At 33.5% G+C, this 12,364-nt stretch overlaps 1 protein-coding gene across 6 annotated transcripts in view; it reads right to left on the minus strand.

Moving 5' to 3' along the window:
* Positions 1-261: 261 nt before the first annotated feature.
* Positions 262-12,364, minus strand: part of ANKIB1 (ankyrin repeat and IBR domain containing 1) — a 161,945-nt gene continuing 149,842 nt past the window's right edge. For 4 of the 6 annotated variants that reach the window (XM_079152082.1, XM_079152081.1, XM_079152085.1 and 1 more), the window contains 6 exons: positions 10,612-10,757; positions 9,238-9,416; positions 8,347-8,398; positions 4,940-5,054; positions 3,908-4,041; positions 262-3,415 (listed from right to left, as the gene is read on the minus strand). In XM_079152082.1, the coding sequence (XP_079008208.1) occupies positions 2,678-3,415; positions 3,908-4,041; positions 4,940-5,054; positions 8,347-8,398; positions 9,238-9,416; positions 10,612-10,757 (1,364 nt within the window). In that variant the 3' untranslated portion in view covers positions 262-2,677. The remainder of the gene's footprint in view (positions 3,416-3,907; positions 4,042-4,939; positions 5,055-8,346; positions 8,399-9,237; positions 9,417-10,611; positions 10,758-12,364) is intronic. The other 2 variants (XM_079152083.1, XM_079152084.1) reach the window with 2 other exon arrangements.

The raw sequence follows: 12,364 nt of genomic DNA on the forward strand, positions 1-12,364 counted from the left end.
GCATAATTTTTTTCTCTTAAAGCTACAGTGATGAAAATAAAATGAGCATTTAGGTTATGTTTTAACACATCATACAATGTTACTGGGTTTCTCTCTTAGATACAAAATGCTCAGTAAGTGTAAAAATATTAGACACTAATCAATTACATGTTAGAACCAAATTAATCCCACTATATTAGAGGGGATTTAATTTCAAGAAAATTAAGCTTCCTGACCTGCGTAAAACGAAGTTTATAATGTAATGAGACAAAATGGAAGTAGTTTAAGTAATAAATGTTTAATCAAAGAATTTTACATATTATTAACAGCATTCATTTGGCCAAACATCTACACGTTTGTAGAATCCTACTGTATATAAAGTGGGAATGTATCAAGTATAGACTATGAAAGTGCAAATAACAAGTCAAGATTAGATTAATTTCTTTTACATTATAAAATTAACTTGTTTACAAAATAGGCTTTGCCAAACTTTATTACTGAATTGTAAAGTCAATGACTGTGTTGTTTTTAAAATATGTACCAAGGAAATACAAATTGGATAATGATCACTTTTCATGCTCAGGAGAGACCAGCACAGAAAACAAAGGATACTGCACAAGGTGCAAAGAAACCAGAACCCACCATGAACTCTACCTTCACACAGAGCACTCCTTACCTCACCGCAGTTGTGCAAGACACCTCAACGTGATGCGAACTCTTTCTACTGGAAAAATTGCAACTTGGTCTAAAAAGTTCATGTTAATATTTTTAATCCAAAATAAATTTGTAAAAAAATCCTTTAATGGACTATTTCAGTTTAATATACAGTAATACACTGTAGATAAAGTTAACATTCTCCCCCACTAATTTTAATAGGGATTGATATCAATACTTCTGATAACTGGAGAAATAAAAACTAATGTGGACCCTTGATATCCATAGCATAAGAGCAATTTCCATATAGTAAAGACCCTGGGGAACTTTAAATACTTTATATTTTAATGTCCTAGCCATATGAATTCAAAGTACAAGAAAATTTCAAAAGCAGGGATTGGAAAAAACAAGTAATCAAAAACCATAATCACAACTCACATGAATACCAATACTAATACAACCTTTTACTGGGCCTAAGACTTGCCTATACAAACTCAGTACAGAAATTTTTGTTCCTGTAGATTTCTGGTAACAACCTAGCAAACATTAAATGGAGTGTTGCACGAATCTATTTTGCTTATGTTATGCTAGTTTTGATAATACGTAAGTAAAACAGCCATTCCAACAGTTTACTCTAGTTTTAATTACACACTGTACCATTGTATCTTAATTACAACTAAGACCAGTATTTTCTTCACAGTAAGACACTGATAACTAGGAAGTTGATTTTTTCAATACTAAACAGTAATCACACAGCAAATGAGTATTGTGCAAGAGAACAAACACATGTCAGCATTTGCTATTTAGGCAAACGAACTGAACATTTAGTTGTTATATTTACTGTAAAGGCAAGGCCATGGGTGGTTTCATGGAGGTCTTTGCAATTCATAGCATAGTTACTTCAGAAGAGACATTGAAATCTGAATTACTGACTTATTTAACTGGCAACTATCCATTTAGGTTAGGCAAAGGCACGGTAACATGTTGCGCAGGATGTATTATTGAATTTTTTAATAATTGTGGGATTTACTATAACTCATGAAAACTTCACTTTTTTCTATTTTATAAAACACCATTAAAAGTAATTGCACCCATTAGTAATTAGAATGCACTGTAAAATTGTGAAAACAAAGAACTATGATTGCACTTCCAATAAAGTGTCTCTTAAAATACAGCACCGCTGTTGCTAATCAACTGTATTTTAATATTAAAATAAACTGTTTTTAACAGCAGCATTAGGTTTAGTTAACTTAAGCTACAGGCTACATTTATTTAAATGCAGTCTCCATGGCAACAAAAGCCCATGAGATTCTGGAATATCATTGCTACCAAGTGGCACCTTTTACTCCCAAGAATGCTGACACTGCCCTGGAGCACACTAGGATGCTGCACACCTCAACACCTTGTTAGCGCACAAGTCAGAGTTTGGCACAACTGGACTGTAAATAGACATGAGAAGAAATCTCTGATTCATGTGAAAATTAAAACTAATTACACTGTGGTAGATGCAGCACTAAAGAAGCTGTGGATATCTCAATTCACATTGCTCAGACAAAAAGGGAGGAAGGAAGCTATCAAAGAGCACAAAAAGATTGAGGACATACATGTTATCAGATCTGTCCAAAATTAACTTCTAAAATGAAGAAAACTTTCTTTTTAAAGGAAAGCCACCCAAAGATTAGGGAGTAAGCCTTTGATTTCCATGTTCAAGTCAAATATTGCCAACTACTCCAGGCTAAACAGAGCACTGCATTTTCTTAGCATGTAGAATACAATCTATTTATTCCATTATGTTTCTCTTGCTCTCCTGCCATTCTTTTTGTCAGCAAAATGGGGAAAAGCGATCCAATTAAATACAAAAGAAATTCCCTGTAAGGTTAAAATCGAAAATGAAGCTACCATTCAAGGGAACTCCTTTGTATTCCATCCTAACATCAGTGGTTTATAACTGAGTTGGAATTAAGTGGATCAGACTTTATAAAGCTTCCTCCACCTAGCATACCATCTATACTTGCAATACATTTGAAGCCCAGATACGTGCAGTTCACACTAAATGTACTTGTTCAAGCCATTCACTTGAGGTTTGAGGTGTCTGACTTGAAACATCTGAACCATCACCTTTGTTGGCGGCCTCATGACTACTATCATCACCTTGAGATGATGCTTCTCCAGCCAGAATATTTTCTTCCAGAGGATTTTCTTCTATCTGGGTTCCTCTACCTTCGCTGACACCAGCATCTTCAAATACTGAATCTTCTGGTGGCATTAGTTCCATATCCCTCACACCTTCTGACCCATCTTTGACACAGGGGAGCTGAGAATCTGCACTGATTTCTGTAGTGGCTGGAGGAATCAGGGCAATGCTCTGAGGGTTCATGTCATGAAACCACGCCATAATATTACCAAGAAGATTGTCACTAACATTGGGGTCCTGGCCAGCTGAGTCAGGGTCACTGGATGAAGCGCAAAAATCACTTCTTGCCTCACTGAGGGGGTGTGAATTCAAGGTGTCAGTTGAAAATGGGTCACTTGCTGCTCCTAGTCTCATGAGGCTGTCACCAAGTTCCAACAGCTCAGAGCTGCTCAACGCAGCACGAGGGCTATCTGTATTCCTGGGGACAGAGTCCAGCCTGGAAGGTAAAGAAGTGCCTATAGCTCCTAGGGATGCTTCATTACTGAGGAAGTCTCTAGTTTCTTCATCAATGGTCAGCCCAGATTCTTGCAGTGACAACTGTATTGCAAGAAGTATGTTGGGATCATCTTCATCCAAGGAACTCAGAGCCTGAGACAATAGAAAATAAAACCATTTTTAAAAACTGCTAAAGGAAAAGTAATTCAGCTCAATCAGATTTACCACTTTCCCTTTACCAAACAGATAATTAATATTACTAATACATGTATACAAATTATTTTTTTTCTATTCAAATCTTATAACTATCTCCTTGTCCATGCCAAGGGGAAAAATATCTAAGAATAATCAAAAATTGAGTAATTTTTTTTCTGTAGTTCATCTTTATTTTTATATTTTTAGATGCTGATAGACCTTTTATTTTATTCATTTATTTATATGTGGTGCTGAGTATCAAACCCAGTGCCTCACACATGCCAGGCAAGTGCTCTACCACTGAGCCACAACTCCAGTCCTGTAGCACATCTTTGAAACAAAGATTTCACAATGGAAGTAAGAAATAGGAAAGTTGTAAAAGTAAAAGCAGGAAATCATACTAAACATAGAAGGAGCAAAAGGGCAATTGAAGCTGCCCAGCAAGGCTACCTGAAGAGAGTCTTGGTTTTCAGAGCGACTGGCAGGGGTATAGTCACGCAGGGAAGAGCTGTGCAGCACACTCATAGATGCAGAACTTACCACAGATGCTCCAGGCCTGCGGCCACTGCCACCCTCTGGAATATCTGTTTCAAAGCAATTGGTGCCACAGGCAATTTAGTGATAGGTAAGATTTATTCCTTTTTTCCATACACCTTCTTATTTAAATTGGGAACTGCTCTTTCAGTGAAATGAAAAACTGTATTCACATGTTTATTGAATCTTTCTGGGATTTCTCAGTCGTATTTGTTGTCCACAAGCAACAATATATCTAATACTGTGACTTCAAGACCATGACTTTTTACAACTTTTGCTTGAGTACTTATGGTTTTCTTCATACATTCAAAAGCTACTATCCATTTTTCTTTTATTTTTCCTAAGTAATAGCAATAAGGGTATTTTCATTTTCAGATTTTTAAAAATGACTTGGGAATTCCAATAGCCTGAAGAAACCAATCTTTAGTCACAATGATCCTGATGTTATAGTTTGAAGATTTTAATTAATAATTCAACATTTAAAAGTTGAATAATTAAAATAATTCTCTTAAAAAGAATGTCTCTGGGAGAATGAAGAATAATAGGAGAAAAATACTCCATAAACACAGTAACAATACTGACAGCTACAATTTACTTAGTGCTTAGGAGGTACTGAAGTACTTTACATGCATTATCTAATGCTAAGAATGAGCCTATGAGCTGGTACTATTATTGCTTCTTTAGATGAGGAAACTGAAGCTTAGAGTGGTTAAGTAACTTGACTGTAGTTATACATCTAGTTTATGGCAGTGATGGTGTCATAAACCTAGGTCTGTCCAACTCCACACGTTCCTAACCTTCATGGTTTTCTGTATTCCATGACAACAGAAGTATCTTAACATTTACTGTGTATCTAAACTACAAACCCAAAGTACTGACAACAGCTAGTTTTAAAAAATAAATTAAGGAGAATTAAGATACTGAACCATGCTCAACCCAAGAGCTTACCTAAAGTGCTTTCGCTTGGCTCATCAGGGTCTGGAGGATTACTGAGCAGACTGTGCACATCTCCTCGACGGCGCTGCTGTCTGTGTCTCCTCCGATACTGAAATTCAGCATATTCCTGCATAAACCAAAGGTTATAAAATACAGGAGAGCATGCAGTTTTTAATGCAAATAAAATAAACAACATACTTTTTCCCAGGGGAAAAATGTGTGATTTTATACACATATTATAAAATCACTTGGCTTTAGAAAAAGAAACTTCAAGTTTTGCCATGCCAAAGAAATGGAATAGGCAAAATGAAAAATAAATTTTTCCAAGTCATCACCATTACCTAGATAAATTGGGAATACTTGCAAGCCTCAGTGCTATATTATAACTGAGTGTTACTTCATATGCCTGATGATTTTGGTGGGTCCTGTTATATATTATAACTAAAACCACAACCATTTTACTAAGTTAGACTCTCCCTGGAGGTCTAGTTTTTAAAAAGTGACTGTGCAATAGGGGTGGGGGACAATGATAAAAATAAAAATGCTAAACTACACACACACACACACACACACACACACACACGCTACTAAATTAGAAACCAATGACTGAAAGTACACTGAGGGATTACTTAGGCTCTTTAAAATTTCTGGGTGAGGTGGGCATCATTTCTACTTCTGGAGGCCCATGGTCTCAAACTAGATTATTTATTATGTCATCATGGCTCTATGGACCACAGAAGACCATCACATTTCTTAGACAAAAATGGTGTGAAATTTTTAATCTCAATTAAAGGTTTATATTTGGAGAGAATCTGCTTACTTTGTAGACTTGATAATAATACTGTTCTGAAAGAAAAATCTCAAATTACATTTTCTCAAGATGTAACAGGTTTAAAAAATTGCTCTCATAAAATGATCTAAAAATTTCCAAGGAATCCTAAGATCTTTGAGAAAATACATGAAAAGGCTTTAGTCAGGATGCTCCAAATGGTTTGATAGTGTTAGGTCACAGAAGATTAAAAAGTTCTAGGATTATAGGAAAAAAGGCTGCCAGAAGTTTGCTGTTTTGAATAATAAGAGCAACCATTTATTGGACACCAATTTTGTCAGTGCCTTGAGTCTTTAATTCTTCTAGAACTTGATGGGGTAAATATCACTGCTTATATTTTAAAGATGAGAAGTTAAGGAAGAGAACATACTAAAATCTAGTAAGTGAGAGAACTAGAACCTGAACTCAGATGTTTCTCAGGCTTTAAGACTATGCTCTTTCCACAAAGTTCCACTGCCTGTAAAGTGGCATAAAATAAATACTTGTGCCCATCATGGACTCATGCAATTTATTTGTTATTTATTTTTATCTGTTTTTTTTTTTTTTTTTTTTTTTTTTTTTTTTTAATAGTACTGAGGATTGAAACTGGGGTGCTTTACCACTGAGCTACACCACAACCCTTTTTATATTTTATTTTGAGATAGGGTCTCATTAAGTTGAAGAGACTGGCCTCAAATTTGCAATCCTGCCTCAGCTTCCTGGGTTGCTGGGATTACAGGTGTGCAACAATGCACCCAGCTTCATACAATTTAATGTAAAGAAAATAAGATGGAATTAACTTCACTGAAAAAATATAAATCTAACCTAAAAGTCTATTGGAGTTTGGTAAAATTATCCAACCCCCTAGTCCTAAGAAAAAGAGATAACTCTTAAAAATATAACTTTGGCAGCTACCAGATAGTCACATGCAGAATCTGAAAGTCTCAGTGTGTGGTAATTCTTTGGATTTGGTGTAAAATTTACACAAAAGTTTGGTATTTCAACATGCCAAAGACTAAAAAAAAGCAAAAGTAAATTAAATAATTTTTGTATAATTTATTAATTCATATAAAATAAATTTAAGTAATAGTCATATTAGCAGGCCAAATATTTCAGAATTCCTAAAGTTATTGTCAGAGTCAGAAGTTTGAAGATAATATAAACAGAATTGTGAACACTGATAAAGGTTTTATTTCTGCTTAATTGTGTTCACTCTTTTTTTTTTTTTTTTTAAATAAATAAAGCTTGTCTATTCCTCCGTTTAGGTGGAAATTTCCCACAATATTCCCAAAGCTATAATCATATTATAACATAGAAATAATAAATCCAGAAGCAGGTAAAGAAAAAGGTTCATAATTTGTTTCCAATGACTATTTCATTAGTATGTTAATTTTTTTACAATTAAAGAGAATTTAAAATTTCCATATGCCCTCTAAGCACTGTTTTCTCAAGTCAATATTTTCTTAGAGATATCTACTAATACAAAAGGCTACAGGTGATTGCAAGTATCCTCAGCAGCTGAAAAGAGAAAGTATCTGATTTAAATAAGCCATAGTCATTTCTGAATAATATTCTGAATAATAATCACTTTCACTGCTTTTCAATTTCAGAAAACAAATAGACTATAAATGATACACAAAGGTTTCATCGTTTGTCCTGCCTCTTTTCAAGAATAAGTTCAAGAACTATGATGCAAGGATCAAATGGTATATTGTTATAAGGAGCAAAGAAAAGAGAAGCAGAGAACTGCTAAAACCATTTAAAAATCAGATTTAAAAGTGACATTGGCAATTTAAATCTCACAAAATATCTGTGATTAAGATTTTCACTCTGCCTTATTTTTATTTGCCACTACAACTGCGAGTTATAGTGTTAAGTATTTTAGACCTTCTGTAGTTTAAAATGACTTTTCAATAACAAGAACCAAAAACACGAATAAGAAGAGTGAGAAAGTCTTAAAGGGAAGCAGAAAGCAACTAAGCAAAGCATTTTTTTTTAAATAGTTTTTTAGTTGTCAATGGACCTTTATTTTATTTATTTTTATGTGGTGCTGAGAATCTTGAACCCAGTGCCTTACACATGCTAGGCAAGCACTCTACCACTGAGCTCCAATCCCGGCCCAAAGCATATTTTAATATGAACATTATCACTGCAAAATTTTCCACTTTAGCAACTGATTATGAATTAATTCTCAGATTGCTACAGTAACATAAAAAATACACCATTCATTTAGGTTTTTAATAGATTCAGACTAAAATAATATTACAACTAGAAACACATTTCTAATAAGTAAAATTTACCTCTATTAACAAATTAGAAGATAGCTTCCAAAAAATTTATGTTGTAAATTTGCTTAAGTTCTATTTAAGAATTAAGAACAATAAAAGGGGGATACATTTAATAATGTGATGATACTCTAGTACCCTGAAGTACTAAATGTAGGTTATGCTGAAGCATTTTTGTTACAAAATAAAGAGAAAGCACTGCTGATAACCTCAACAGGATTTAGAATAGATGAGGGTGCAAATGCAAGCAGGGTTGTGCTAAGGAAAAAAAAAAAAAAAAAAAAAAAAAAAAGAGAGAACACCAAAAACCCCCACAAAACAATTACCTCAGGTGATGCAAATCCTAAATATTCCCAATCCCATGTTCCACCAGCAAAGCTACAAAGAAATTAGACATACCATTTGATTTATTGTCAGTACTACAAAGTACATACCACCAGACCCTTGCCCTTTGAACATTACTTTACATTTTCTACTAAGAATTTGCTTAACCAAAGTAGATCGACTATTAAAATGCAATTAAAATGACACTCATCATTTTTTCCAAATTCCAAGTTTGTCTGCTCAGTGCGAAATAATGAAAAAAATAAAAATCACCATGTTATAACAAAATATTTTTACAACAGTTTCTATTTTTACTTTATAAGTAGTGCTTATAATCATTATGAATAATAAAATACGCTTCACTTTGCAGTGGCAGAAGTTGTATAGTATCTGAAATGAAACAACCAAAATGACTGCTCTTTTAAGGGATAAATTTGGATCACTTAAATAACTTTACTATTAGCAGATTTCTCATTTCTTTATAAGTTCTTACACAAAAATATGACCATAACAAGCTGGCAGTTTCCAAATTCTACATTATGTCTGTGACTCATCATATCACTACATATATTATACACTTGGGATGAATTAGAGTACTCTATGAATTGTGAGTTCACCTGAAATGTGAAATTAACCTAGCCAAATTAGTTTGAGGAACTACAAATAAAAAAAAAAAAAAAAAAAACAAAAACCAAAAAAGAAATGCAAAATAAAATAAAAATAGTACTGATAAAAAAAATATCACCAAAAAGAAGGTAACATACTTTTATCGGCTATCCATATTTTAGGTGTATTTAACTTCCAGGAATATGAACCCTAGTTGGATAAAAAAATACAACTGCTGGCATTTGTGACTTGAGCTAGTTGGTTTCTACAGTGTACATCCTTTTTACCTGCGCCTTGGAGCTTCTGGTGAGTCTGCTGGGGCAACTCCACGAGCCACAGATGCCAGGAATTCTTGCCTCTTCTGCTGTACAAGGCACGCGGCCTTGATGATCTTGTGTCGAGGTGTGCGAAGATAAGGCCTGTTGACTTTTTGGGCAAGGTCTTCAGTGACCATTTCTAGGTCTGTCTATAGCATGAGGAGAAAAAAAAAAAAAAAAAAGATTATAGGCCAAAATGTTGGTAAATACCAAATCCAGAGTTGATCTGGTCTCTCAGCTAAATTCCACTCTATTGAAGTCAGAAAGTAATTCAAATTTTGAAATAATTTCCTATTTAGTGAATTTTCTACTTTGTACATATTTCCAGGTTATGAAAGAGAAAGGATCCCCTTAAATTCAGGAAAATGGCACTCTGATAGGTATTTATAGCAATGTAATTGGTACAAATTACAAAGTCACTGAACATAGAAACTATTTACAAAGAATTTGTAACTTGTCTACATGAAATGTGTAGTACACTTCAAGGCACTGTACAATCACATACAAGATGCCATGATGCTACATATAAAGGCTGAAGGAATTTGAGGCAAGGCAAGACTATTGTCATTTGGGGTTAGGCCTTGAAGGTTTTATGGAGAAAATAAATATTGACCCTTGAAAGCAATACAAGATATAAATGAGTAAGGGCAGTTTTAAAGGTATTTTTGCTATTTAAATTCTGTAACTTTTTTTTAACTGAAGATGTTTATTGCATACTATTTTTGGTGGAAAAATGTAGCACACATTTATTTAGCACAACTTTGTGAAATGCACAAGCCATAACTGGGTAAGAAGCATTTTCTTAAATCCTAGGCCATTTCTGAGGACTAAATCATGAACTGCTTTACTCGAATTAAATATTTCTTCTAATAGTTGGGCATAACATTTAACATTTATTAATTTTCTCCTCAGTATAGGCAGCAATTCACCATTCTCTTAAAAATTGCAACTTTTTGAGTTGTACTCTAAAAACAACTTTAAACCAGTAAATAGTAGCCTTCTAATCTAGAATATAATGTGGTTTGCTTCATCTTTGAAAAGACTTTGTATCCTATTTACATAACTAGAAACAGGCCAGATTTCAACCTAATCCAGTTTAAAACAAAGAAACAAATGCTAGCATAGTTCAGGACTCATTCAAACCCGCAGTGACAAATTTAAACAAAGAAAATTTCAGTTTATTATTGGTAAGTTTTTCTTTATTCATAAACCAATTTAAAAACAAAAACAATTGCTTTACTAGTGACACCTAAATTAGTTACAACTTAAGTGGTTGAAAAAGGAGAAAATTTGCTTTCATAATAACTGCTATCATTTCAAATATAATTTAAAAGGATATCTTACTTGCATTAGTTCAAAAATTTCTTTCTTTGTGCTTTTAGGTTCTAAGAAAAATCCATATGGATAAGAACACTTGAGAATACGCCGAGTTTTTAAGAGCACATGAACTGCATCTTCAATGAAAGTGGTATCTGGACAGCCTCCTTCAGCTATAAAGTAATTAAGGCACAGTGAAGATTGTTTTGCAAATTATTTTATCATAAAATCAACCAAATAACTATTTTTTCTTAAAAAAAAATCCCTAAGAAGAAACTGAAGTAGTTGTATGATACTTATTTGAACTAGACTAAAAACCTACAAAAATATTAATATGTGACATGCATGTGTTTGTTAGTGAAGAACATCCAGAGCAGCCCAGGAGCATGAAGCATGCACACACTCATCCTGGATTCTATTCTTAACCTATTGGTAAAGAAACATAGCTTTAGGTTCAAAGTTTTACTAAATTTTTCAGATTACCTCTAGGAAAACTTTGATGTTTATGAATTAGAACAAATGCCTTTGCTAAGTTACTTGCTTGTTTAAAAAAATGTCTAATTATAATCATCCCTCTGCAAAAACAACACAGGAAAAAAGATATTGCAATCTGAGGAACAAATGTATAACTAACCCTAGTAAATAAAAAGCACCTGGGAAAAAAAAGGAAGCGTGAAGAGGAGGGAAGAAGAAATTGCCTTAATAAGGCAAAAATATCTTTATAGCATTCTAGTTTTTTCTTTAACTACAAATAAACAAATTAAACTACAGAATAGTTTAATAATGAATAGGGCTGGGGTTATGGCTCAGTGGTAAAGTGCTTGCCTGGCATGTGTGAGAAACTGGGTTTGACTCTCAGCACCACATATGAATAAATAAAATAAAGGTCCAAAAAATAAAGAAAAAAAAAGAATCTAAATGAATAAGTATTGCTGAAAACCAGATTATTCTGCATGCCTTTAGATTTCAATTATATCTGTATGTTCACAAACAGATATACACCTGCCTAGTCCCTAGTGTAGGTATCTGAACTACCATGCAACAAACTAAACTAAACTAAACTAAACTAAACTAAACACACCTCCCTCCTTGCTCATTATATGCTGCTTAGAACCTCCAAATGTTGCAAATATTTATTGTTTACTATGTATCTGGCATGGTTCTAGGCAAGAGGGATACATTAATGACATAACAGACAAAAATCTCTGCTAAAGAACTATGTACCCTGTGATAATTATTTTACTGTGGGCAATATTTTCAGAGCTTGATATTAGTGTGATATATTTATATCATTAATAATATCTACAAACTAATAATTAACAAGGAGAATAAGCTGCTATTGACACATTCCCCCCCACTCTAATTTATTTACCTTATGGTTACTGTCTTATTAGGGAATCATTTTCACAGAAAAGGTTGTTAGTACTCATTATTTTATAAACTGGAACAAATACAAATATAATGATCACATTTTTAGGCTTAAATGTCTTTCATATGTAAGCTAGGACTATTTTTAAGATATGACTTTTTAAAAAAACATACCAGAACCTGTACTGTATGGTCATTGTGGGATATTATGTTCTAATGATGCAATCGGCACTCAATCCACATTTAGGAATGCTCTTTTATAACTTTTAACTTAGGACTTATTAGTTCTTCTTATGGCTTTGCTTTTGACCTCAATTTCATTACTTGCCAATAAAGTATTTCTCTCCAAACTTTGATTTTAAAGTGCCATTAGGCACTCTGCTAAATTTTCTCAAGAATTTTAGGATGTTCA

Source organism: Sciurus vulgaris (genome assembly GCF_902686455.1).
Source record: "Sciurus vulgaris genome assembly, chromosome: 8".
In the NCBI taxonomy this organism is placed as follows: domain Eukaryota; kingdom Metazoa; phylum Chordata; class Mammalia; order Rodentia; family Sciuridae; genus Sciurus; species Sciurus vulgaris.